At 39.7% G+C, this 24,000-nt stretch overlaps 2 protein-coding genes and 1 long non-coding RNA gene across 20 annotated transcripts in view; 2 read left to right on the forward strand and 1 right to left on the reverse strand.

The window, feature by feature from the left end:
* Positions 1 to 6,292, forward strand: LOC114143326 (hemicentin-2). Of its 5 annotated transcripts, XM_028015234.1 has the most exons (10): positions 1 to 120; positions 329 to 438; positions 519 to 692; positions 865 to 1,029; positions 1,118 to 1,987; positions 3,726 to 3,848; positions 3,936 to 4,064; positions 4,596 to 4,808; positions 4,884 to 5,000; positions 5,208 to 6,292. In XM_028015234.1, exons 2-10 carry the CDS (start codon positions 345 to 347, stop codon positions 5,360 to 5,362), a joined length of 2,040 nt encoding a protein of 679 aa, XP_027871035.1. In that variant the 5' UTR covers positions 1 to 120; positions 329 to 344; the 3' UTR covers positions 5,363 to 6,292. The 5 variants fall into 5 exon arrangements, 4 of the variants coding, with proteins under 4 accessions (XP_027871035.1, XP_027871036.1, XP_027871037.1 ...); XR_003595218.1 differs by having other exon boundaries at positions 32 to 438; positions 4,596 to 4,800; positions 5,208 to 5,370; XM_028015235.1 differs by having other exon boundaries at positions 32 to 438; positions 871 to 1,029.
* The window catches only part of LOC114143323 (phosphorylase kinase, alpha 2 (liver)), a 20,094-nt gene continuing 2,153 nt past the window's right edge, over positions 6,060 to 24,000 (reverse strand). For 3 of the 14 annotated variants that reach the window (XM_028015224.1, XM_028015223.1, XM_028015222.1), the window contains exons 2-33: positions 23,771 to 23,903; positions 21,125 to 21,283; positions 20,679 to 20,726; positions 19,376 to 19,544; positions 19,202 to 19,284; positions 18,493 to 18,573; positions 18,316 to 18,414; positions 18,082 to 18,228; positions 17,946 to 17,999; positions 17,654 to 17,776; positions 16,483 to 16,578; positions 16,249 to 16,356; positions 16,010 to 16,088; positions 15,739 to 15,873; positions 15,536 to 15,645; positions 15,234 to 15,378; positions 14,108 to 14,186; positions 13,862 to 14,010; positions 13,608 to 13,778; positions 13,156 to 13,274; positions 12,878 to 13,014; positions 12,611 to 12,773; positions 11,726 to 11,805; positions 11,567 to 11,645; positions 11,352 to 11,481; positions 11,157 to 11,258; positions 9,763 to 9,881; positions 9,656 to 9,679; positions 9,170 to 9,223; positions 7,777 to 8,010; positions 7,498 to 7,698; positions 6,060 to 7,055 (exon numbers count right to left, since the gene is read on the reverse strand). In XM_028015224.1, the coding sequence (XP_027871025.1) occupies positions 6,882 to 7,055; positions 7,498 to 7,698; positions 7,777 to 8,010; positions 9,170 to 9,223; positions 9,656 to 9,679; positions 9,763 to 9,881; positions 11,157 to 11,258; positions 11,352 to 11,481; positions 11,567 to 11,645; positions 11,726 to 11,805; positions 12,611 to 12,773; positions 12,878 to 13,014; positions 13,156 to 13,274; positions 13,608 to 13,778; positions 13,862 to 14,010; positions 14,108 to 14,186; positions 15,234 to 15,378; positions 15,536 to 15,645; positions 15,739 to 15,873; positions 16,010 to 16,088; positions 16,249 to 16,356; positions 16,483 to 16,578; positions 17,654 to 17,776; positions 17,946 to 17,999; positions 18,082 to 18,228; positions 18,316 to 18,414; positions 18,493 to 18,573; positions 19,202 to 19,284; positions 19,376 to 19,544; positions 20,679 to 20,726; positions 21,125 to 21,283; positions 23,771 to 23,824 (3,705 nt within the window). In that variant the 5' untranslated portion in view covers positions 23,825 to 23,903 and the 3' untranslated portion in view covers positions 6,060 to 6,881. Of the gene's footprint in view, positions 7,056 to 7,497; positions 7,699 to 7,776; positions 8,011 to 8,295; positions 9,534 to 9,655; positions 9,680 to 9,762; positions 9,882 to 11,156; positions 11,259 to 11,351; positions 11,482 to 11,566; positions 11,646 to 11,725; positions 11,806 to 12,610; positions 12,774 to 12,877; positions 13,015 to 13,155; positions 13,275 to 13,607; positions 13,779 to 13,861; positions 14,011 to 14,107; positions 14,187 to 15,233; positions 15,379 to 15,535; positions 15,646 to 15,738; positions 15,874 to 16,009; positions 16,089 to 16,248; positions 16,357 to 16,482; positions 16,579 to 17,653; positions 17,777 to 17,945; positions 18,000 to 18,081; positions 18,229 to 18,315; positions 18,415 to 18,492; positions 18,574 to 19,201; positions 19,285 to 19,375; positions 19,568 to 20,678; positions 20,727 to 21,124; positions 21,284 to 23,770; positions 23,904 to 24,000 lie in introns of those variants that run through there. The other 11 variants (XM_028015220.1, XM_028015219.1, XM_028015227.1 and 8 more) reach the window with 9 other exon arrangements.
* LOC114143329 (uncharacterized) lies at positions 20,507 to 21,368 on the forward strand. The gene is made up of 2 exons (XR_003595219.1): positions 20,507 to 20,763; positions 21,122 to 21,368. It is a non-coding gene; the product is annotated as an uncharacterized LOC114143329 (long non-coding RNA).

Here is a 24,000-nt window from a genome sequence, read left to right on the forward strand (position 1 = left end):
CATCCTATCAGCTCGGGAGTTGGAGTTTTTTGAAGCAGTAGGTTTTAGACGTGTGTGAACACAAAGTCGATGCAAGAAGTGTAGAAACTGTTTTAGCAAAGCTGACTGCAATATAAAGAGGTAAGGCTGTCTAAAGACAGACTTTGTCGCTTCTGTATCTAATTAGCATTTGTGCCGTTGCTTCACTTCCTGCTCCCTACTTCACCTGATTCCTCTGGGATTTTCATTCTTCTGGACTCTACTTTTTCAAAGGCTTCCTACTTGCACTCTCCAAGTCTTTTTTTTTTTGTCTCTGCTCCTCCCATCTTCCTTGCTCAAACATTCATAGAGGTGCTGCAGTACTGATGATTACAGTTATATCCCGAGCGCACAGTCAGACAGGAGCTCCGATGGGACTCCTGGTGCCACTGGTCACTTTGGCTCTGGTCCAGGTTTCAGGTATGTCTTGAAATTGAGGTTGTGGAGGTGCTGAGGACAGCTGTGATTTCAGGCACTGACGGCGAAACTTTGTCTTGCAGTGCTTGGAGACACGGGATGCAGTGGGTTTAAGAATCTGGACAATGGACAGACATTTTTCCGGTATGGTGGACTCATGGTGATCTTCCGCTGTCATCCGGGATACAAGCTCCATGGACACAAAACCAACAGCTGTGTGTCTGGACACTGGTCTCGAGAGCTCCCGGTTTGTGTTGGTAACATGTTTAATTTTCTTCTAATCGCCAAGATTGAATGATTTTATTCTCTGGATAGATTAGCTGTTTAATTTGAAGTACTGGGGGAGAACAAGGGTAGTCAGAACTTGGACATTTTTTAAGATTTTATTGAAAGGAAAACACATTTCTTAAAAATACCCACCCTGGTCAGGTTCAGGGTGCTCCCATCCAGGCTCGATCAACCACGGGACAAGCAGGATGAATGAGGATGGCTCCTGGACAGAGTTCAGCTGTAATAGAGGCTTTCGCTTACACGGCCCTTTAATGATATACTGCAAGGGCCACACCTGGAACAGCACAAAGCCAGTCTGCAAAGGTGAAGGTGGAAACATCTGTTTTTCTCTCTTAAGACACACTCATGTTGTTATATTATTAAACATGTGACATTTGTCTTTTTGTTTCAGAGGCAGACATTATGAGCTCAGTTTCACTCAACAGCCTCTACGACTTGAACGCGCTCCAGAAACTCCAGATTTCTGCAGCTTTAAAACATCAGCTCCTCCACTTCAAAGCTGTCGGTGGCGGGGCTTCCAAAGAAGCACGCCTCAGTTTCGATCGTTTGCCTTACGCGCCATTCAAAATGTTAAAGGGTGAGAGATATAATCTAACAAACCCAAGAGGCGACCTCATTGAGCGGAGTCAGTGTTCCAGCGATGGGACAGAGACAACCCAAGGAACCAGAAGGTTTGGCACTGTGGCACAGACTTCACATGATTCAGCGAGAAATTCGGATAAAGCTACACAAATGTTTTCCTCAGAAGATAATTTTTCTCCCACTGTCCAGTCTGCTCATCAAACAGAGCGTTCAGCATACGAGCCGCGTCTTTCAACCACACCTGCACCAGCTGGTCCCGCTGTTACTGCAGCACCTGCAAGTGGAGCTCTGCACCGGTCCACTACTTCTTCCTTGGCTTCATCCTCCTCCGGTCCCAGTTCCACCCAGTCCAGCACGCAAACACAGATCTCGGATAACGTCACCTTTCTTTCAGACGTCTCCAACTCAACTGACTTGAGACCCTCCTGGAGGGAAATTCACAACTTCACACAGTCCAGCACCTCAAAGCCAGTTGTGCATGTTCGAACTATGTGCCCATACCCACCTGTGCCTCTTCACGGGACGTTTTACTTCCACAATCTAGAGAACCCAGGCCCCAGTGAGTTTAAATATTACATACAGTACGCCTGTTACAGTGGGTATATTCTGGCTCATGGAGACGTAAGCAGCTACTGCCAGCCTGGAGGCGGGTGGAGCGGAGTCACCCCCATCTGTCAGGGTAGGTGGTCGGATTTGCTTTTTATTTTTTGGGGGGGGGATTACTTGACTGCTTTCTCATGCAACTTATCTTTCTTCTTAATTTAGAGGACATAATTCCAGAAGGTTTGGCTCAGTGGTGCAAACTTCACATGATTCAGCAGGAAATTCGGATAAAGCCACACAAATGTTTTCCTCATAAGATTGTTTTTCTTCCACTTTACAGTCTGCTAATCAAACAGACTTTTATCTAGTTTGGCAGAACTGAATTATCCAGGCCAGCTTTACTACCAACTTTTGATTGCATTGTTTATTTTTTCTTAAAATGTTATGTTACAACATTTAGCGTGAGTCTTCTAGTTCAAATTTAGGAGTATGTAAAATGTAACTGTTTTTATTCCGTTATTTCAGTGTAGCTCATTGAATGCACATTTATGTTACTTTTTACTGTTATTTAGGCAGAATTACCACATTTTCATTGTATTTTGTTATGCAGCAATATTAGCAACACGTTTAGGGGTCAAAGTTTTTTCATAATGAAAGAAAATTGTCTTGATATAACCAAAAGTTTATACCAATTTTTTTTTCTCTTATCCGTCACAATGTTTAAGCTCATCATCTGCCGTCTTGATTGATTGTTTAAAATTTGCAGATTACAGCGTAAGAAAGCTGCTCAGTTAATGTAGCCTGTCCTTGAGATGAGTCCTTCACAGATATTTTCATAATAAAATTGTTAACTTAAGAAGCAAAATCTAAGACTGCTGACAACGTTCTTGGTTGTTGTATCAATAATTAAGATCCAAGGTGAACTTTATGAACTAGTTTGATGATTTAAACTATTGATGAGTCCTGTCAGCTCTTGCTGAGTTGCACCCCACGCAGTGCTTAAAGACAATTTTCCCTCATGCTAGTAATTTGTCCAACGGATGATCAGGTCACCTCTTCTTTTTTAGAGTTGACACCTCGTCCAGTTAACAATGAGCTCTGCTCTCACTCCTCAAACTACAACCAGAACTCTAATGAGACACAAAGCAGAACCTGGTGCCAATGTAGATCTGGTTTCGCTCTGCTGGGTGATGAGCAGACCCGTCGAGGTTGAGCATATTGTTTTATACACCTGATTCTTTTTTTTTTCTTTTTTCTTTTTTTTGCCAGGACGGTTTTGTAGCATTGATCCCTCGCTGCTGGTACCTCCTAAGTCATGTTCCTGCAAAGCAAAACATTTAGGATGTTTGATGTGTCAAAGTTCACAGACTACCCCAATTATGCTGAGAGATTTATGAGATCACTGCAGCACTTATAGACACCTAGTAGTTTATACACATACCTGCTCCCTGACAACCTGTCATTATTATTTGTTTATTTTGGTCCTCTGCACTATGAGAAAGAAAGGAAAAACCCAAAACATGGGCAGAGATGAGGCTGGAGAAATGTTGGTCTATCTTCCAGCAGAGACTCCTCTCCTCTGCGCTCCTCTGTTTCCTGTCTGAGGGACAGGATGCAGGAAAACATCTGGGTTATGGTTTGCTCATTAGAGGCCATAACAGCAGGCCAACATAGAGACATACCAGTGAAGTTTTAGAATACAACCTGTCATATTTGTTTGCTCCTCAATTTCCTTCCCCTGCAGTCTGTGCAGTTGTCTCAGTGGCTGCAACCAGCTTTTCCAACATATCGAAAGACAGAGTGCGAGTGTAAATAATTCATTAATGCTTGAACTCTGCACCGAGCGTTGATATAATCTGTTCCTCTGGATGCAGATCTGGACGAGTGCGCAGAGGGGCAGCATCAGTGTCAGCAGAGTTGCATCAACACATTTGGCTCCTTCAGGTGCGGCTGTCATGTCGGGTACCAACCAACTCCTGACCAGGCTTCCTGCGTCGGTGCGCCGATGACTGTGTGTCCTTCCACATTCGTGTTTATGTGAGTTTCCTCTTGTAAACAGACTATCTTTCTCCACATCTTTCCAGATGTTGACGAGTGCCTGCTGCCGGCAGCGGTCACAGGTTGTGTGTTTGGCTGTGTTAACACTCCTGGGAGCTTCCTCTGCTCGTGTCCAGATGGCTTTAGCCGGCTGAGTGCAGATGGCCGCTGCCAAGGTGGGAAAGCATTTACTCAATATTAAACTGAGCTGTGGCGCCTTATGGTGGAGTGCTGTGAAAAACAGACTCCTTCCGTTTTTTTCTTCTTTTTTTTATCACACTTCAGTGTTTTCGATTATTAAACTACTTTTATAATAACCTGACCTTGACTGAAAAAGCAATTGCCTCCAACAGCTAATAAATGAAACAAGCCTTTTTGTAATTGCCGTCAGTCTTTGACTTCATTATAGGGGAAATTTGGCCCACTATCTGCTTATAAATGTTATCATTCAGTTACTTTAGATTTTGTTTTAACATAAAAGGTCTGTTTAATGTTCTGTCACAGCATCTCAATTGGATTTAAGCCTGGACCTTGACTAGGTTAGTTTGGATAGCCTTGCTCCCTTCATAAATCAAATCATCAATGTTAAAACTTCATTTAGAATTTACTTGGGTTCTCTATGATTAATATCAAACTTTGGTTGATGATCTGAAACACTTAAGTGTGACAAAAAGCAAAATGGTTCTAAATGTTCTTATTTAATCCAGACATAGATGAGTGTGCAGTTAATAACGGACTTGGACCCTGCAAGCTGCGGTGCCACAACTTGCCAGGATCCTACAGGTGCTCCTGCTCTTCGGGCTACATCTTAGCAGGAGACGGACACAGCTGCTTTGCAGAGTGTCCACCTGGATACAGGAAGAAACCACTTACACTACCAGAAAATTCAACAGGACAAAATCCAAAGCTGGAGTGCGTAGGTAGGGATGAATTGATGCACTCAATGGGTCAGTTCAGTTTTTTTCCAAACTTGAGTTATGCTTCTCTGTTGGCAGATATAAACGAATGCCTGGAGAACATGTGTGAATGGCAGTGCATCAATCTGCCTGGCTCCCACCGCTGCATCTGCCCCCGAGGATACACACTGCACCGAGACGGGCGACATTGCAAAAGTTAGTGTATTTATAAAGTGTGGATACAATTGAACCATTAAGACAAAACCAACTAAATCACTCTTTTTCTGATATTGCACAAATTAGGCATGCGACTAAACTAGAGTTGCAACGAGGCAGGAATTAGTACAGAAGTAACTTCATGGGTACACAGCAAGTATTTTTGTTTGTTTCATTAATATTTTTTTTTCTGTTTCCCTTCTCCAGATATTAATGAGTGCAACCAGAAGAATGGAGGCTGCTCTCATTTGTGTTTGAACAGAAGAGGAGGTTATAAGTGTGCGTGTCCGGCCTCCCATCCTATGTCTTCCTTCAGCTGGAAGAAATGTTTGCTTAAGACAACAGCGCCCTCCGCTGGCTGAGCTCTTCATCTCCTCTGCTAGACATCGGGCTTTTGTTTAACACTGACAACTTGGTATTTTAAATATTTTATTGAAATATTAATAATTCATTTCTGGTTCCTGGTCCTTCGCCTTTATTTTGCCTGTAACTTTTCAGCTTTTCAGGCAATAGGATAGGATAAATATTCTCTATTTTATCTTCCAATACTTACCCAGACTTGGAAAATACTTCAATTCTATATTATTGTAGAAAGCCTAATTCATATTCTTAATATCATCAGTGTCACTGTTAGTGTAAGTCTACACTAACCTGCTGTATTTAATAAAGTATGTGGAATTAATAGTTTTAAAGAAAAAAAATTGACATTTTAACATGTTATTACAAAACACTAAAAGTTGAACAATTGGACAGAATGAATCTACACCAAACAGCGGTGAGGAGCTCGGAGATTTCCTGAAGTCTTTCACACATCGGTATTGGACAACACACCATTTTTCTATAAAATTGATAAATATACTATGCTGTAACTACGCTGCTCCTAATGTGATTTTTACTGCACCATCTTTCACTTCACACCTCAGAAAGAGAAACATCTCATCCAGTCATTTTCACGTTGTGCTGACTCATCTCGCCTCTCGCCAGCTTCTCGCCTTTTCTTTTTCCTCACGCTGCAGGTGGTATGGAATAGGACGTTCAGAGCGTAGGCAACGAGAGGAATCCAGGTAGTAAAAGTGTTTATTATTTCAGAAAGAATGCACCATGATCTGAACCTTTCTGTTGTTGTACACAATTGATGGTGCATGCAGTCAGCGCAGATATCAAGTCTGCTGTTACTATCTGCAGTTATTAGCAAAACTATTATATTTCTTTAAATAAATATTCGAAGGACTTTGTAAGGACTAGCAATAGACTAATCCTGAAAATAATACCACAAGAGTAGTTGTTCTCACTGCAAACAAATGAACAAACCATCAACATGCTGGATAAATATGGGGTGACATTCATATCCAGACACACCGATAAATAATCTTTTTTTTAATTAAAAGGTTCTCTTTTAAAGAAAACTAAAGTTACTTATTTTCATCATTCTAAGTCGGTCTTATTTATACTAGGACAATAAAATTCAAAAACTTGCGAATAAATAAAACAACAGTAATAAGTAGTGGAAATAAGTAGCGTGGACAAAGATCACAGTATTTTATGAGGATTAACAAATCAGTTCAGTAGTCTAAAGTTTTCACTTAAATCCAAAGGATTGAAATAAATTACAATATGACCTAAAACCACACATCTGTGCTTGCCCTGTTACAAATTTGGAATTTAAATAGTTTAAAATGTACACATATATTTGAACAGCAATCACAATGCAGACAAACAAGGATAATTTGTGAGCTGCCAACGCTGCGATGCTGCATCAGTACACCAGAGCTACTGTTTACTGAATAATTAGCAACAACAAAATCCACACGAGTTACAGATTAGAAGCTTAACCCTTCTGCTGCCAGAAAGGCTTTATTCGGCTTTCTGGAGTCGGTTTCTTCACTGCATCAAACAGCTGGAACTTGGCAGGAAGTCTTGGACGTAAGTGACGACTGCCTTGGAGAGGTAAGTCATGGTGCCGTAGCTGCCACTAGGGGCGCTGTCGTAGAAGAAGTTGCAAATTCCAGTAGCTGGGTCCTTCTCGAGGAAATAATCACTGGCGCTGAGCGATTTCTGGAGATTTTAAATTAGATGGATTAAGCTAAGGGGAATCCACAAGCGTTTGTCATTTATCTAATCTATCATAATCTATATCTATTAGTACAGGGCTGTGAAAAGCAATTCCCCTCCCAACAGTCAAGTTCACTTTTTGTTTGTTTTACTCTTTCAGGTAATCCACACATCAACTAAATTTTATTATCAGCCAAAAATAACCTGGAAAAAAATACTGAACACTGCTTCTATTTGTGGAAAAAACTATGGTTCACTGCAGTCCCAAAGTCTAAAAAATGGTTCTGTAACCCTTTCAAGACTGATAATCTTTCATTGAAAGTCGTTATCTTTGTCTGACATTAAACATATTTGGTAAGCTGAAACATTTAGGTGACAAAAGGCAAAAAAACAGAAGAAATTTCTAAGATGTCCAATGGTTTTCCATAAGCCCTGTGAGCCGTACCTGGTCACTTAGGAATAGATCGTTGGCCAAATGCAGAATGCGGTCCACATGGATAATTCCACCGATGCTGTCCACGTCCACATCAGCCACCAGACCCAGAACCATCACAGTCTCCACCAGCAGCTGCCTGTACTCCGGTTGGGGGACGTGGTTCAGGACAGACTCCACTTGCACTGCAAACTTGATCTCTCCTGCTGTCATCTGCACAAGAAGACTTCAAGTCACACATCCATGGACGTGAACGCAGCCCAAATTCCAGAGCTAGCAGTAGCGTGCTACCTCTCTTGTGGTGGACGAGGGCAGCACGTATCCATCAATGGACAGGCCGTGGCACTTCTGCAGAATCTTCCAAACTTTCTGGTAGAAACCCATCGGCACCCTGTTGATTGCTCCATCCAGCCGCCGTCTCCTCAGCCACTGGCCCTGCCTCTCCTCCCAGTGCAGCTGCCCGTCTCCCAGGCCATGTCCCACTGGGGACAGCATTCCACTGGGGGTAGAGGGGCTGCTGCAACGCTGCAGGACCAGCACACCACTGTTCTTACTGTCAAGCTTATTTGAGCCCATTAAACAAGTCAGAAGTAACTGCAGTTTTTTCCACAACACTGGGCTAATGTTAGAGCTCCTTGACCCATTTGTGACTGGTGGAGATAAGTTCTGTGTAATAAAGAGATTAGTAGCACACAGACACACACAGGCTTGTTGTATTCTCTGTCTCACACAAATAGTTGTTTTAATTTCTGCAACAGTCCATGCAGTCACTCATGCAAAATGGGCCATTTTAAAAAAATATATAAGTTCAGACTGGCAATATCACAAGTTCTAGCTTTGTAAACAATTGTGTATGCACAAACTGAAATAAGTTACACACATTAATGAGATATCTTTGTGTGACTACAGCAGATTGTATTGTCTCTGATTAATAAGCAAAATAAAAAGGAGCTACCACTTTAACATAGATGTGCATGCGAGTTCACTTAGAACGTTTGTGTATTTATTATGGTGCACAAATCAATTTGATGCCCATTAATATCTGTCCTAATACTAATATGTATTCCTTAGATTGTTCAGATATTTAAGAAGTGCTCTTGAAGGTGTATGTGCCTTTGAACCTTTACATTTTATATTTGTCTTTAAAACTTTGGTTCTTACAAACTGTCTTTTTTGTTTCCTTGCCACACATGTGTTTCTTCTTACCACTTACTAAGGGCTTGTTTTAAGTAAATAATTTCTTAATATTGATGGAAAAGTACTAGTTTCACTATAACAGCACCTTTTTTCCCATAATATAAGTGAAACAATCAGCCAGTGGAACTAATACTTGCTTTAAATCAATATTAAAGAATTACTGACTTAAAGCAAGCTCCTATGTCTTGGTAAAACGTTACCTGTAAATTAGTTTTGTCAAATTTCAAGTGTGCTAAGACATTTGCACTAGAACCTAGACAAAATGCTTGGTCAGATTTTGTGTTTTTGCAGCGTTAGTTTAGTAAAACATGTTACCACTAGCCCACAACAACTTGACATAATGCCATTCTCAACCTTTTATGTGGGCTAATCACAGACAGGTGTCTAAATTAAGGATGAAATCATCAAGTATATGTGGCATACTACATTATGACCCTGAAAGGGATGAAGCAAGCCAGTGTGAAGCAGTTGAAATGAAATGGTTTACCGTGGAGCGAGGGGAAGTTACATTGCTACTCAAGGAAAGACCGCCACTGAAGATCTACACGTGGAACATGGATAGAGGACAGATTGAGATGGCTCACATGAATCTCATGATGCAGACTTATACATGGTAAAGCATAGACACAAAAAAAGACATGTTAAAAGAAGAAGAAATATAAGGGCAGACGATCCCAAAGCAGCTTAATCATGGCTTAAGTTGGTGAAAGAGATTGTAAAGTTACAGACATTTATATGTCCTGGTCTTCTACAAAAAAAAAAAAAACACTGCAGATGGATGCATAGCATGCTGCACAGCATGTTTTCCTGCTGATTCGTCATGAGGAGAGTCACTCCAGCTATGGAGGCCACTGTGGTACACAAAATGTTAACAGGCAGCATGTGATTGGTGGATAGAATTGAACCGGCGACTTGATTTTTATTTTAGATCGAGGTTAGAAACACATGATAGAAATTATCAAAGATAACCCACACTGAGAGGTCGAGAGCCATCCAGCTGCAATTAAAAGCAAGAACAATGTTAAATAGAGAGAGAGTGAGAGGAAGAGAGAGAGACAGACAATCTTCTTTCTCACTCACATGTTTTATTTCGCTCTTTAACTTGTGAATCCCTGTGCGTTCAGTCTTTGTGGCTCCTGTGTGGCCCAGTTCATGAATAGAGATCGCAGGACTAGTGGCTGTGGACTGGATTGGACGCACTGAAAAACACGCAAACAACATCCATCCATCCATCCATTTTCTGTACACCCTTGTCCCCACTGGGGTCAGGAGGGCGGCTGGTGCCTATCTCCAGAAAACGTTTCAGGAGAGAGGCGGGGTACATCCTGGACAGGTTTCCGGTCTGTCGCAGGGCAATACAGAGACAGACAGGACAAACAACCATGCACACACACACACACACTCACACCTAGGGAGAATTTAGAAAGACCAATTAACCTGACAGTCATGTTTTTGGACTGTGGGAGGAAGCCGGAGAACCTGGAGAGAACCCACGCATGCACACGCAGAACATGCAAACTCCGTGCAGAAAGACCTGGAAATCGAACCTTCTTGCTGCAAGGCAACAGTGCTTCCAACTGCGCCTCTGTGCAGCCCACGCAAACAACAAAGGGATGGAAATATAGCTTACTCTAAATATGATATTGATATTATTCTGTGGTCAGAACCACTGTGACAACAAAATATATAAAAACACCTGCAAACTAAACCAATTCAGAAAACTTCCACACATCAGCTTGGCATCATGTTAAATGTGTTTAATTTTGTAAAGTTTTTTTCTACTTTATTCCTGGTTCATGAATCTAAATTGTCCTGTTTGATTCTTCATGTATAATCTCAAATTATTGTTTGTCAAAATTCAGTTTCTTTTTTTATATATTTTACCCGAGGTATTGGCCCTGAGTCGGGTCAGTCAGTTCATTTTGGTCTGGAAGGGTCCTTATCTGACTGATTGAATTATTTACCTAAATCCATTAGCAGGAGAACTATAATGAAATAATCTAAAATACAAAAGCGCTTCAACATTTCCCTGATTAAATAATCTCTAATAAGAAACATTGGCTTGTCCTTAATGAGGATAAATTAGATTATTTCATACTCCAAAATTGCTTAATTTCATATGATTCAAAGCACTTCAACATTTTCACTAATCAGAATCAATCAGAGGCTATGGTTGAGTAAAAGCAGCAAAGGTTTGCAGCTTGTGAATACTTACATTTTGTGGCTTTAAGTTAGTGTCTTTTTTTTAATTCACCAACTCAGCTAATCAAGTAACGTCTGAAATTTCACTAGTTTGATTCATGCAATAAGGCCTTGATGTAATACAAACAATACGAGCAGATTTGAATCACCTTAATGCAGAGATGCAGACTCAAATCACTCCTTTACAGCATCAAAAGTCTTTCAATAGAGATAAAGTGAAAAAAACTAACATAATTTGATGATAGCTAAAGAAAAAAGAGGTAAAAACTCACTGCTTCTCTCAACCCCAAACTCTTTGCCACTGAGGATGTGATGCAGCAGATTCTTCATATCGAACGGACTCAGGCTCATCAAACTCTCAGACGCCTCCTCTCCTACAAAACCATCACAAAGCGTTCACTGTTTGCTTCCGCTTGTGTCGATCTGTCCACATGTATGTTTTTGATTCCTCCCCGCCACTCCCACACCTGAACAGTGCAGGCTGCGAGCCAGTTCGGTGGCCATCACTTGCATGATGAGTCCGATCCTGAGGCGGAGCATGTCGCCAAAAAGAGCGGGCTGGGAGCGAACGTACATGGCTAAATAAACCATGATTTCCTTTAACAGAAACACAAACGAGTCACAGGCGGATAGGAAGCATCCCTTAAGATCCTGACAGAGGTTTAAAATGTGACAGCTTTACCTGAGTGAGGACAGCTATGCTGATATCCTGACCACTGGCTTCATATATCAGAGTGTTTAACTCCTCCGGGGGAAGTGGCCTGAGAAGAACAGGGCATTCATGTTGTTAGTAAAGGCCTTAGTGAAGGAGAAAAAGATCTGCAACTCATGAACGTCTTACATGGTGATCACTCTTTCTCTTGGTTCAGGAGGAAGACCAACAGTCAGCTGCTTGTGATGAGAAATCAGATCTGTGCAGGCCTGAGAGAAACACACAAAAAAAGGAATACAGTGATTAAAATAACCCACCATGTGCAAGGCAACAATTCTCACAAGCGAATCACAGTGAACCTCACTGTCCTCAAATCGGTCATTGACGCTATAAAACATCAGAACAGACTGCAAGTTGAAATTAAAAGCAATAAAAGTTAAATTACTTCAAATTATTTTTTGTCCAATAGTTGAGTGTTGGAGCTGGAATGTGATAAGAAAAAAAAGAGCCAATCAGAAATGATTTGATCTGATAGCCATGCAGAGTTTTGTCGGTAGTAGTCATTGTGTTTCATTGCTGGAATATCAATAAAATTAAACTAAATAAGCTTAAATTCAGACTGGCTTGGAGCTTCTCTGTGTTTTCTTCACAGCTCCAGGGTTTTCTCATTGACTATTTTTTTATTTTAATGGGATATGAATTGATGTACTCTGCTAATTAGGAATAAAAATTTTGATCTGAGATCAAAGATATTTGGGATAATGCTCAAAAACATACAGTAGGTACTGATGCCCAAAAATAGTCAACTCAATGCTTGATGTGGTGCATCATGCTGAAAATGACATCATCATCATCACTGCATCCATCATTTGTACTTCAACAAAAATACATCAGAAAAGAGTCAGTCAGTCAGCCTTTAAAAACATATTTCACACACTTATCCAGACATTTCTGTACAGAACACTTTATGTACTTTTCTCTACTTTTTAAGACTCATTTGGAACTTTAAGGTTTTTATCTGATTAGCTAACTGATTGACTGTTGCCATAAAAATAATCCGGACTTCTCACTGACCTCGGCGAGGACCTCCACTCTCTTGCGTAGTATTCCAGAGATGTACCTAATGAGCCCCCACTCTTTGCAGGCTCCAGCTCGCACATACAGTTCCTCGAGCAGTGAGCGCACGCTGACGCCGCCCTGTCCAGGTCCTGACAGCTCCACCACCCACTCCGCTCCTCTTTTTCAGAAAATAACACCAAAAAAAGTCACAGAGCAGGAAATTACGAGGAACGTTTTAAGTATTTTAGCTATATGCAGTGTAGTTGTCATATCTTTGCGTACTTCATAACGTAGAGTATGTAGAGAATGTCAGCCTGGTCCTGCAAAGTCGAACACTCCTTTATCTGATTCACCAGTGCTGCAAAGTCAGTGTTGCCCTGAGAGTCTCTTGGCAGATGTAGCTCAGAAATACTGCAGAGCTTCAGAAACAACATGAGGGTTAATCTTCCACCGTCACAGCAGGAATGGACACACACACACACACACACACACACACACACACACACACACCCACACACACGCCTGCACATTACACACTTCTAAACATATGCTGAGCATGCCTTGGGCTGCTCCGGCTGCTTTGCCTGCGGGCCAGGCTGAGGATGAGGAACTTCAAGGAGGTTCAGGGATCTCCGATGCTTGTTTGTGATTGGACCCACAGGAAGATACATTGAGGTCTCTGAAATATAAATATGCACAAAAAAGCAAAATGGTGTTTCCAGGATGCTTGCACCTTCACAGTGCTATGTTCATGACATGTCATCTAATGTTCAAATAGACTTGCACATTTTGTAAATTTCTTTTAATTAACCAACTCAGTTCCACGTTCCTTTGGACTGAAGAAAATGTTGCCTTTACTGTACCGTATTTTATTCTTTATTTATTTATTTATATTATATTATATCTTTGTGTGAGTCTATTTGCTGTTATTGTCAGTCACTTTGCTGCTGTTGCACAGAAACTTCTCCACTCTGGGACAGTAAAGGACATTTCTGTTCTATTCTGTACTTACTGGGCATTTTCAAGCCTTGGACCTGAGCCATAAAGGACAGGATGTCCCTGGTGGTGTGCTCAGGGCTGAAGATATGGTGCTGCCCCCTCTGGATGGGAGGTAGATAGGACTTGGTGGTAGTGCTGTGAAGGAGCTGCGTGATGTACTGGTCAAATGTGTCCTTAGAGCCCACTGTTTAAAAAAAAATGCTTCCAGTTAATATTTAATAAGACAAATTAAAGTGTGATGGTGGAAATGCAGTGTTTCTAACGTACGATCAGGTGTGTTATATTCAGCTCTGTATTCATCATTATCTTCATCGTCTACGTCGTCAAATAAACTATCGTCAGTGTCTTCATCCAGGAAGGTCAGGCGGGTGTAGAACGACGTAGTCTGGACACTGGACAGATCTGACATCTGCACTCTGAGGTGTCACACACACCAAAGCACACACAGAAGGAACTGTTCTATTTACATGAACGTGTGTGTGGTTTCAATACTGCATACGGGAGGAAACAAACCTCGCTCCGGCGAAATAGCCATCCTCCAGCTTCCTGAGCGTGGATAAGATACATGGATCTATTGCATCTCCATCCTCAACTGGTTGGGAAAAGTAAAGTGAACTGAAATTACTTTGCAGCATAATTTTACTTTACACACTTCTATGAGATTCACCCTGTTGTCCCTTTAAATATTTCCAATCTCCAAACAAATTTTACCATTAGACTAAAATAACCAGAGTTCTTAAATTATGATTTCATGTATTAAGAGAACTGATTACGTCACTTTTGGCGGCAACATCTGCCATCAACTGTCTTAGATAACTGGTAATGAATCTTTTATATTGCTGTGGATGAATTTTGGTTCACTCTTTTTTGCAGGATTTTTTTATTTCAGTGATTACCACCAGGTCATGGAGCAGCATCTTAATTAAGTTTAAGCCCTAGCACAGGATCCTCTAGCAGTAAAATAGTTCCAGACCTTCACATTACCACCACCATGTCTAACTGACTGAGATGCTGAACTCATTTTACTCTAGAAAGGAGTAACAGGAAGCAGCACAACTGCTAAAACTTTCCCCTTTTGTAGCCACAGAATATTTTTCACCAACGTCTGACATTTTTTGTTTTTATTTGGTAAATGCGAGACAGACCTTTGAGTTCTTTTTGGTCAAGGAGAGGTTTCTATACCATTGAACTCCTGAATGGACGCCATGTTGCAGAGTCTCTTTCCAAATAATGTGGAACTATCATTAAAAAAAATTATAATTTGGAAACTGCTTTTGGTATTTACTCAGATTATATTTGCCTGATACCAAAAATTTGTTTGACGATCAGATACAGAAAACATAAAATCAAGAATAAAAGACATGTGTAACGTTGCAAATACTTTTCCAGCTTCTATAAAAACAGATCAAATGGAATCAACAAGACTGGCATAAAATGAACTTTTACTTTTAACAAGTAATTTAATTTAATTTTAAAATGAGATGAATTCATCAAGCCAATTTAGAAATCAACAGCAGTAAAAAAAGATCAATAAGACCTAACAAGTTTCATTGATCCAGTCTATAAATTATGACAAAAGAAGCAGTACAACGTGTAGTAAGTGCAGTTTTCTTGAGTTTTGGATGTAGAGAATTCATACCCAGCATGCTGCGTGTGATAGGGAAGGTGAGCGTGGGCCGTCCCGTCATCCTCCAGCAGGACGACAGATAGGCCAGCTCGGTTCGTAACATCTCAACAATCATCTGGTTGTCCAGTGCCAGGTAGAAATGATGCTGATCTAAAAACTGATCAGTGAACACCGAAAAGAAAGGAGAGAAACACAAAGAATTCAAAATATTACTATCATTATTTCTAGACTTTTCATCTGAGATTTTCTGACTGAGAAAATCTTGGTTGTTGCGGTCACAGATGTGTCATCATCCCAGCCAGATGCCGTTTCACCTGAGGGGTGAAGATGTAGGAACGATTCCTGATCTCGTAGAACTTGGACGTTCCCAGAACTCCAATGTGTCTGTACGGCCTTCCGCTCAAATTCAGCTTCCTGCAGTTTCCTGAGGAAAAGACACCAGTTGTTACTTTTGTTCTACACACAAACAGACACACAGATCTCAAAGTTTAAGAAAAAAAACAAAGTATGTGATTACCCAGTCTGACATAGATGTGGCTCAGGATGCGAGCAGGCATGACTCTTATAGGCATAACCTCTGATATGGTCTGCACCGCAATGCCAGCATCTCTTAGCAACTCCTTGATCGCTTCTGACTCTGCTAGCACACAGACTAAAGCAAACCAAAAGATAAACAGGTTTTTGATATTTTTGATATCATGTGTAGGCAACTCTCTCTGAACCAACCGGTTTTGTTTCGAAATATGTAAATAAATACATATCCCACAGGTAATTTACTAATTACCAACCTTGTACCACAACGTCAGGTTTGAAGTTTGTAGAGAATCTCCTGTTGAGAGGATCTATCTCTCCTGGTGCAAGAAAGCCCTTTCAAGGAAAAAAAATTGAAAATTGAAAAAAGTAGACTTCCTGTATGTTTATATTTAGAGAACTGATTTGATTTGTTCTTTTTGTCCTTTTAGAATTTGCAACAAGCACTTGTAAAACATCATATCAAAGTGATTTATTATATCTTGTCAGCCATTACCTCAGCCAGAAGACATCCCACAATGTAGAGGGATTGTCCCCACATGTGTGGAAGCTGTCCCATGGCCATCCTGTCCACAGAGTGAGGATTGCTGTATTCCTCCTCCACCTGCAGGAGAAACAAAGATTAGTTGTCAAAATCCTTGATTGATAAACTTCTCAGGCAGGTGGAGCTGGAGATGAACAAACAGTGACAAAGCTTTTTAATGATGTCTTTCTATAAGAATATAGATACCTTATCAAGTGGTAGAGCATAAAGTTCAGGCAGGAGTTTGATGCCATTTTTGCCTCTGATTAAAACGCCTTCCAGCGCCTCTCGGTACTCCTGCACCTGTGTGCAAAGCGTGTAGTTATTTAGTAACACAGCAGCACCATTTGAAATCATTTACACTGAATATATCACTGTGTCTCTGAAGTAAGATGGTTAACTCTAAAGAAAATGTTGGTAAATTGAAGGAGAGAGATCTGAGGAAAAGCATTATTTAAGTTTCTACAATTAGTAGTGTTTTCTAGTTTCTAATTTTCCAATTTTACTTTAATACATCTGAAAAAAAGTATGTGAAGCATTTTTTTTTTTAACAAAGTCACAAACGGCACAACTAGAGGCACTATTAAAAGATCTCAGCATTTTTATAAGCCACTTTCTAAGTTGCACCTTTTTGTTTTTTCCAGATGGTCATGGACTTTGAAATAGTTAACCCTTGACAGAAACCCAATTATCTTAGCCATTCTTCAAATATGGAAAGACAAGATTTGCGTATGTCTTCATAAGTCAGGAAAAGTTTTCTAGAATACGACGACTTGTCTAAACCTGTCCACATATACAGAGAGGCACTGATATGAAAATTTGGACATCAACAATCATCTTTGATATCTAATATAAATATTGCTGTTATGCCCTACAATTGATATTCACTTATATTAAATATACCATATATATTTTTCACTACCCTTTCGACACCTTAAAAATAACGACCACACTGTAAACTTCACCACTTCTTCTCTGCTTCAGTAAAACTTCCCACAATCCTGTGCTGCGCCACTATCACTGTCACATGACCAAATAAATACCATATGACCAAACGTCACCCTTCCCCCTCCAAAAGAAAACAGAAACAAGGTGGAAATAAATAATGGTTGTTAATATCAGCCCAGGACAGATAACAATATGTTAAAGAATGACAAACATCAGCCACCATCGATGTTAGTGTAGATATATCGTGCATCGCAATACTTAAAGCACCTACAGCAGAACAAGCTGTTACAAACAGGGTTTAATGAGTAGTTAATCTATCGGCCACACGCAGAAACGCTCACTTTTAGAGATCGACAGCAGATGTTTCAGTGTGAGATGATGCCGCTGCAAAGGGGGGATTGTTTCTGTTGTGCTTTATGTTTTTTCCTACCTGCACGTGATCTCCAGTAAAGATGCCGTCGAGGATGAGATACGTCCAGAATACCGGCCACTCACATTCGATGTTCTCAAACAACTTGAGCTCTGCAGGATCGTAGTGCAGCCGAGATGGATCCTAGTAACACAACGACCAGAATCTTGATTTTTCCATCCAATGCAGACTCTTTATGCAACAAGAATGGCCTTAATGCTAAAAAAATACTCCTTCTTATGACTTTTTTCATATACTAATATGCACCCTGTCAACTAAATAATTTAGATATTTCGCAGAGAGAATGTGAAACCTCTTTAGGACAGTGATATCCATCCCTGATGAAGCGACAGCAGCCATAGCGACCCTGAAATTAAACCAGTGGAAAGTTCAGCCTGACTCCACGAAGACAGGGTATACATTTCACTTGTCTCTAATTGGACTTGCACCTGCAGCTTGCTGATAATTTCGGACTTAGTGATGGCCACCAGGTCAGCATCCTCCACAGCAAAAGCAGGGAATGAAATAACGGACAGAAGGCCGGCATCTATCTCTTTGGAAGTTGAGGCTCTTGGAAGCATGGAGCAGAGGATGGCCTGAGGAAAAACACACACAGACACGCTGAGGGTGTGAACGAAGGTCTGAGCTGCTGCTAGGATGCCTGGAAGAAAACTCAGCCGTACCTGACAGTGCTCCACCTCGTCTGGTAGAACGTGAATGACTGACTTCGGCCCTCCGTGAGCCCCAAACAGATCCAGCTCATCGATGGCCTCCAGAGCTGCCTGAAACATCAGCGCTCCTGTAAACACTGGCACTGCATTGCTTAAAGACAATGGAAGAAGAAAATGGCGCTCCTGTACCTTGGCCATTCCTACAGAGCTGCCGTTGAGCTCGGGTATGCCCTGGTTGGTCTTATCACCTCGCTCCCACATCCCATAATCCTGCAGGAATCAGACGCTCTACAACACCTGCTATGTAACATGTTTTATCCTGATTATTAAGCATGTAGTGGATAAAAATGATAAAATGCTGCTATTCTCTTTTTTAAGAAGCTTCAAACAATGCTGAACCAAAGTTTCTAGTCAGATCTTACTTAACTAAATTAAGTTTCTAAAAAACAAAGGATGTCAGCAATCCTTGGAAGTGGTCTTGATCTATATTTCTCCAGCCATTTTATACCTGAATCATTTATAACTCACGATTAAACGACTAAAGAAGCAAAAAAAATAATCCTACACATGGTCAGAACTGGGAGTGACAAAACCAAATAAAAGCCTGAGAAGTATTGATTAAATTGCTACAAAATATAAAAGGTATCATAGTTGCTTTCATGTTGACTTATTCAAATTCAATCCCAAACTACTTTGTTGATCCCAAAGGGAAATGAAATACTGTAACTCATTTAACTAAGGAGTTATTATAGATGGTGATGGATGTGGACAGGAAAGATCTCCTGTAGTGGTCTGCACACCTAATCAGAAGAAGCTTCTGATCAAAGAAAACCCTTTTTTCTCTCTTCCTCTTTAAATTCCCCTCTTTAATTTACCCTAATTTGAATCTGATGCTTACCGCCACTTTGTAGGCTGCCTCAATGTAGAAAACTAAGTTCTGGATAAAAGCTACTTCATCAAGGTTGGAGATTATTTGGAGACCTGCATGACAAAACAGAGAAAATGAATTGAACTAAAACTGTGTTGCCTTGATCATTTATGCAGGAAATGCTTTAATCTGTTTGTGATCCACCTGAGGCTGTCATCTGTGCCAGCATTAGCAGGTAAATGGAGGTGGCGTCCACCTGCAGATGACCCCACTGGTCGTCCCTGACCACTGTGCTGCAGGTGGCTGTGTTATATTTGGCATGCAAGCAATCCTTGGTACTCTGGGTGTGTTTGAACTTCTCCACCTTATCCACCTGAAAACACATAACAAAATAGGCTAGGCTGGGGGTAAGTGAAACCTAAAAGGAACATCACAACCAAAGAAACCCGAAGGGAAATGAAAGAAATTAGATTTTCCATTTGCACACTTGATGATTTTTTGAAACAATTTTTGGGTCTGTAAATATCCTTCTTTTAAGACGACCGAGTAGTGGAGCAACCATGAAGCCAATGTGTCTTGGATGAGCATCTACAGTTACCAACATGGTTACCATGGAGACTCTGGAAGCAGGTTTGGTGGAACCAAACGTGATGCTTAAAGCAAGTCCTCTATCTGCTTGGGGGTAAAGGATTTGATTTTTTTGATAACCTCCTTTATTAATACATTTTACATTTTCAACATAGATTTTAAATGAATATAAAAGGCCAAATAAAAAAACTTTATACTTGTTTCATCATGCGGTTGCAAACAAATGATATCATAAACTTTATGATGCACTTTCTTTCGGCAATATTTTGGCCTCACTGTACAGTTGAGTCCAGAATTAATCATATCCCTGGTAGATTTAGATTTAAAATCATTTTCATTCAGAAGAAGCTTGTTGATCAGAAAGGAAACAGACATCTCTCAAATGATAGCAAAATTATGTAAAAGGAGTATAACTTTTTTTTAAATTGTTTATAATTTACAATTTATGAAAGAAAAAAATTTTCTTGCAAAGAAATTTAAAATAGAATAGAATAGAATTCAACTTTATTGTCATTGCACTGTCACAAGTACAAGCAACGAGATGTAGTTTGCATCTACCCAGAAGTGCTCTACGAGATATTAATATTTATTCACAGATGTACAAGACTATGTATGTATGGACTATAAGGGGCTATAGCAAGAGATATAGATATTGTGTATAAATATAAATATGGGAGCTATATGCACAGATTATACAGAATATACAAGAATGTTAGGGAATGGATTATAGATAAATAATGGCAGATAAAATTTACAGATTGTATGTGTGTGTGAAGAAAACAGTCCGTGATGTGTGTGTGTGTGTGAGGATAGTCCATGTATAGTTTATGTAAGGACTGTCACCACAATGCAGACTAGTGACGATCCTTCCATGCGTATTTGAACAAAAACAATAACACACGGAGCTACAGCGTCTTACCTGTCTCATCATGCACTGCAGAAGGCCCTGCATCAGCTTCACCACGCTCTGCCAAATAACAAGATAAGTACCAACAGATACAACTGTAAGTGAGACACAAAACTTTTACATTTTAGCTAATTTACGTGTTAATATATTTGGGCAAAAACAAGATGGGCATAAAGCCCTCATTAAATATCTTGCTATTCAATGAGCAAGGAATTATTTTCTTTTTAAAGAAAGAGAAAATAATGCACCATTATAATTTGAAACTTTATGCCCCAGATATTTAATAACCTTGTTGTAAGATTTTTAAGTTATTCAACATGTTCTGTATTTTTTTTGTTGTCATTTTTATTAAACGAATTTAGTTCAAATAAAAATGCAAGATTCACTAATTTTCTAGTGTTTGCTGTTGCAGACTCTATCACTCTCCATGAAAAAGCCTTTTCTTTTGGCTCTAGTACCTGCTCCAGTTCGTAGGCCTTGGCTTTGTCTTCATCGCGGTCAGCGTTCTTGCGATAAGCCATGCCCAGCCCCCACACAGCCAGGACACTGTACACGTTATCCCTCACCCAGGCATCCTTCTTCTGGATGCTGGCAGGGAGAAGTCCAGTCACTGGGTTCTGAGGAAGGAAGAGTCCAGCTTACAGTCAACAGATACGCTAAATGTGTGCAATTACACGTGCAAAATAAACAAGATTACAGCTGTTTCATTTCCACACTGATATATTTTTAATTTACATTTTTAAAAATAATTCCTATTTATCTTTAAGTTCGTCCTTATTACTGTGAAATTTCTATTGTTTTAAGCCAATTAAACACAAATGTTCACTTAAAATGAGTTTTATGGTGGATATTTTAGAAAACCCAGGAAGGAAGAAATGAGGGAAGGAAGGAAAGATATAAGGAAGGAAAAAAAAAACAAGTGAACAAGCGAACAAACAAACAAAAAAATGAAGGAAGGAACAAAGAACCACAGACTGGATGAATGGAATCCAGCTATTTTTCATCCAATATTTTCGTTTTCTCGTACTTATTTAGATCTGTAAAACACTTCAACCTGTACTTTTCCTTCATTTCTAGTAGAGACACAAGTTCCATTTCTTTCCACGTAGGAAACAACTCGGAGCAACAATGCACACACACACAAACACAAAGCGATTACATTCAAACATGATAGCTGAGTCGACACTGTAAACATTTCCAGCTGAAAAGGCTTAAAAATGATGCCACTACAGATTGCACTAACTGCTTCAGAAAACACTGCCAGCAATACAACGGCGACCCTCATGACTTTTTTCAGTTTCAAAATCCTTCCTTATCTTTTGTTTTCAGTTGATGTTTTTTCATGAGAGTGATTAAATCAGTCATTGATCTATCTGCTGTAGGCAGCAAGAGTACACACAATCTTAACTTTTGCCTAAGTCCAAATACTTTCAAGGAAAAGAGAAATAAAGAGTGATGCAAAAGTAAGGAAAAGTCTGAAAATAGGCATTGAAGTGAAAAGTTAGCAGCTGAAAATGTTATAAAGGTTATTTTTATTTTTTTCTACTTCAAACCAAACTCTACTTAGCTAACCCTCAAACCTAATTCAATTTATTCGGAAAATAAATAAAATGTTAATGATTTATAAATATTCATCCAATAATCTGTTTCTTACTGGTCACTTTCTGCATGAGTACGCTAAACTGTTCTTCCTAATTTACCGCTAAGTTTGTCTTTTATTCTTATTAACAGATAGCATAACTGAACATCTATAAAAGGCAAACAAAGTGTCCCTATAAAATAGGATAATGCACAGTGCCTTTAACCTTGATTACAATAACATACTAGTTTACACACAATAGCTTCAGCCTTTTTCAGGTCAACCTGTTTTTAAGCTAAAGCTTGTTAAACACTGTATAGGAGAGCATGGAAATTTGACCCTGTTTTCTGTCAGCCATGGACCCTCAGGGTCCCAGTTTCACTCCGCCAGTTTTGGACCGTGTCAGTGTGAACTCAAGAGCTGTTAGTTAGATAAAGGCGCATCGCTTCCCAGGGCTCAGCTGATTCCCGGAACTGAACTTTGTTCCCATGTTGTTTATTTCTCTGTGCAGCTGCTGTGGATGAACTTTAGCCTTTGTAGGCAGCAAAACATCTACATATCTACAATATTCCTGCACGGAGCAGGGGCAATATTTGATTACAAAGGCAGAAAATGAGAGACCATTTCAAACAGCCAATCAGAAGAATGTCAAACAGAAAGTTGGAAAATATATCATCTGCCAACATTCGCACGAGTTTGCCTTGTTTTTAAGGATATTGTTTTCTTAAGGTCTTGTTTGTGTTGTTTTGTTGTTTTTACTCTACTACATTTCGAGGTTATGCATTTTACTTAGAAGTTCATCAAAAGTGCATTGTGAATGTTGTCAATTATTCATATTTATATTTAGTTTAACAAAAAAAAAAGATGTACTGCAGAAATGCACCAATCAGGTGTGTACTGGTCAATACTCACTTCCAGGATTTGTTACATTTTGGACTTATTGACTGGAATTTTACCACTTCCAATTTTTCTTCCCAGTGCTAAGCAAAAGCAAATAATGCGCTGGGTTGATTTTGTATTAATGAATTTAAAAATCTAAGAAATAAATATTTCCAATTTTTCTGTTTTTGATGTGCCAATCACCAGAGGTGATCAAGGGAAAATTGTCAGATACCAACTTATTTTTTTATATGTGAAATAAGTTAAATATATATATAACTGTCCCACTAGTCCACAGAAATATGTAATGCAGAAATAGTCCAAGAACAGAGAAAAAAGAAGAGGAAAGTCTTCATTTATAGAATTTGCTTCATAAAATGTACTTTTTGACATTAATCATCACAGTTGTAAAATGTAATACTGATATTACTATTAAAAAATTCAACATGCGTTCAAGTATTTATAAACTAGTCCAACTTGGTTACCCAACATGAAGCATACAACAAGTGGATTAAACAGTCAGCCTGGGGGATTCACAGGTTATCAAAGAAGGTTGGAAATCACTGCAGTAACTTTGTTTTGCATTAATGAAATACTGCAGTTTTCCAGTATTTCATTAAAATTATTTCCTTCATTGGACAACTACATGCGTCTGAACCCACCTGATGACACAGGATAGTCTCCTGGACCAGCCTGGCATATCCGTCCAGCCTCACTCCTGAATTACTGCGGCTCCTCATCCTCACGGGTAACTGCTTAAACTGTTTTCCGTGGGCCTCCTAAAGCATTCAGCATTTTTTTTTTAATCTCACCGTTAAATAGGATAAAAGTAACAGTTAAATTTAGCTTCGTGACTAAGCTAAGTTTATACGCAAC

Source organism: Xiphophorus couchianus, chromosome 4, assembly GCF_001444195.1.
Source record: "Xiphophorus couchianus chromosome 4, X_couchianus-1.0, whole genome shotgun sequence".
NCBI classification, from domain to species: Eukaryota; Metazoa; Chordata; class Actinopteri; order Cyprinodontiformes; family Poeciliidae; genus Xiphophorus; species Xiphophorus couchianus.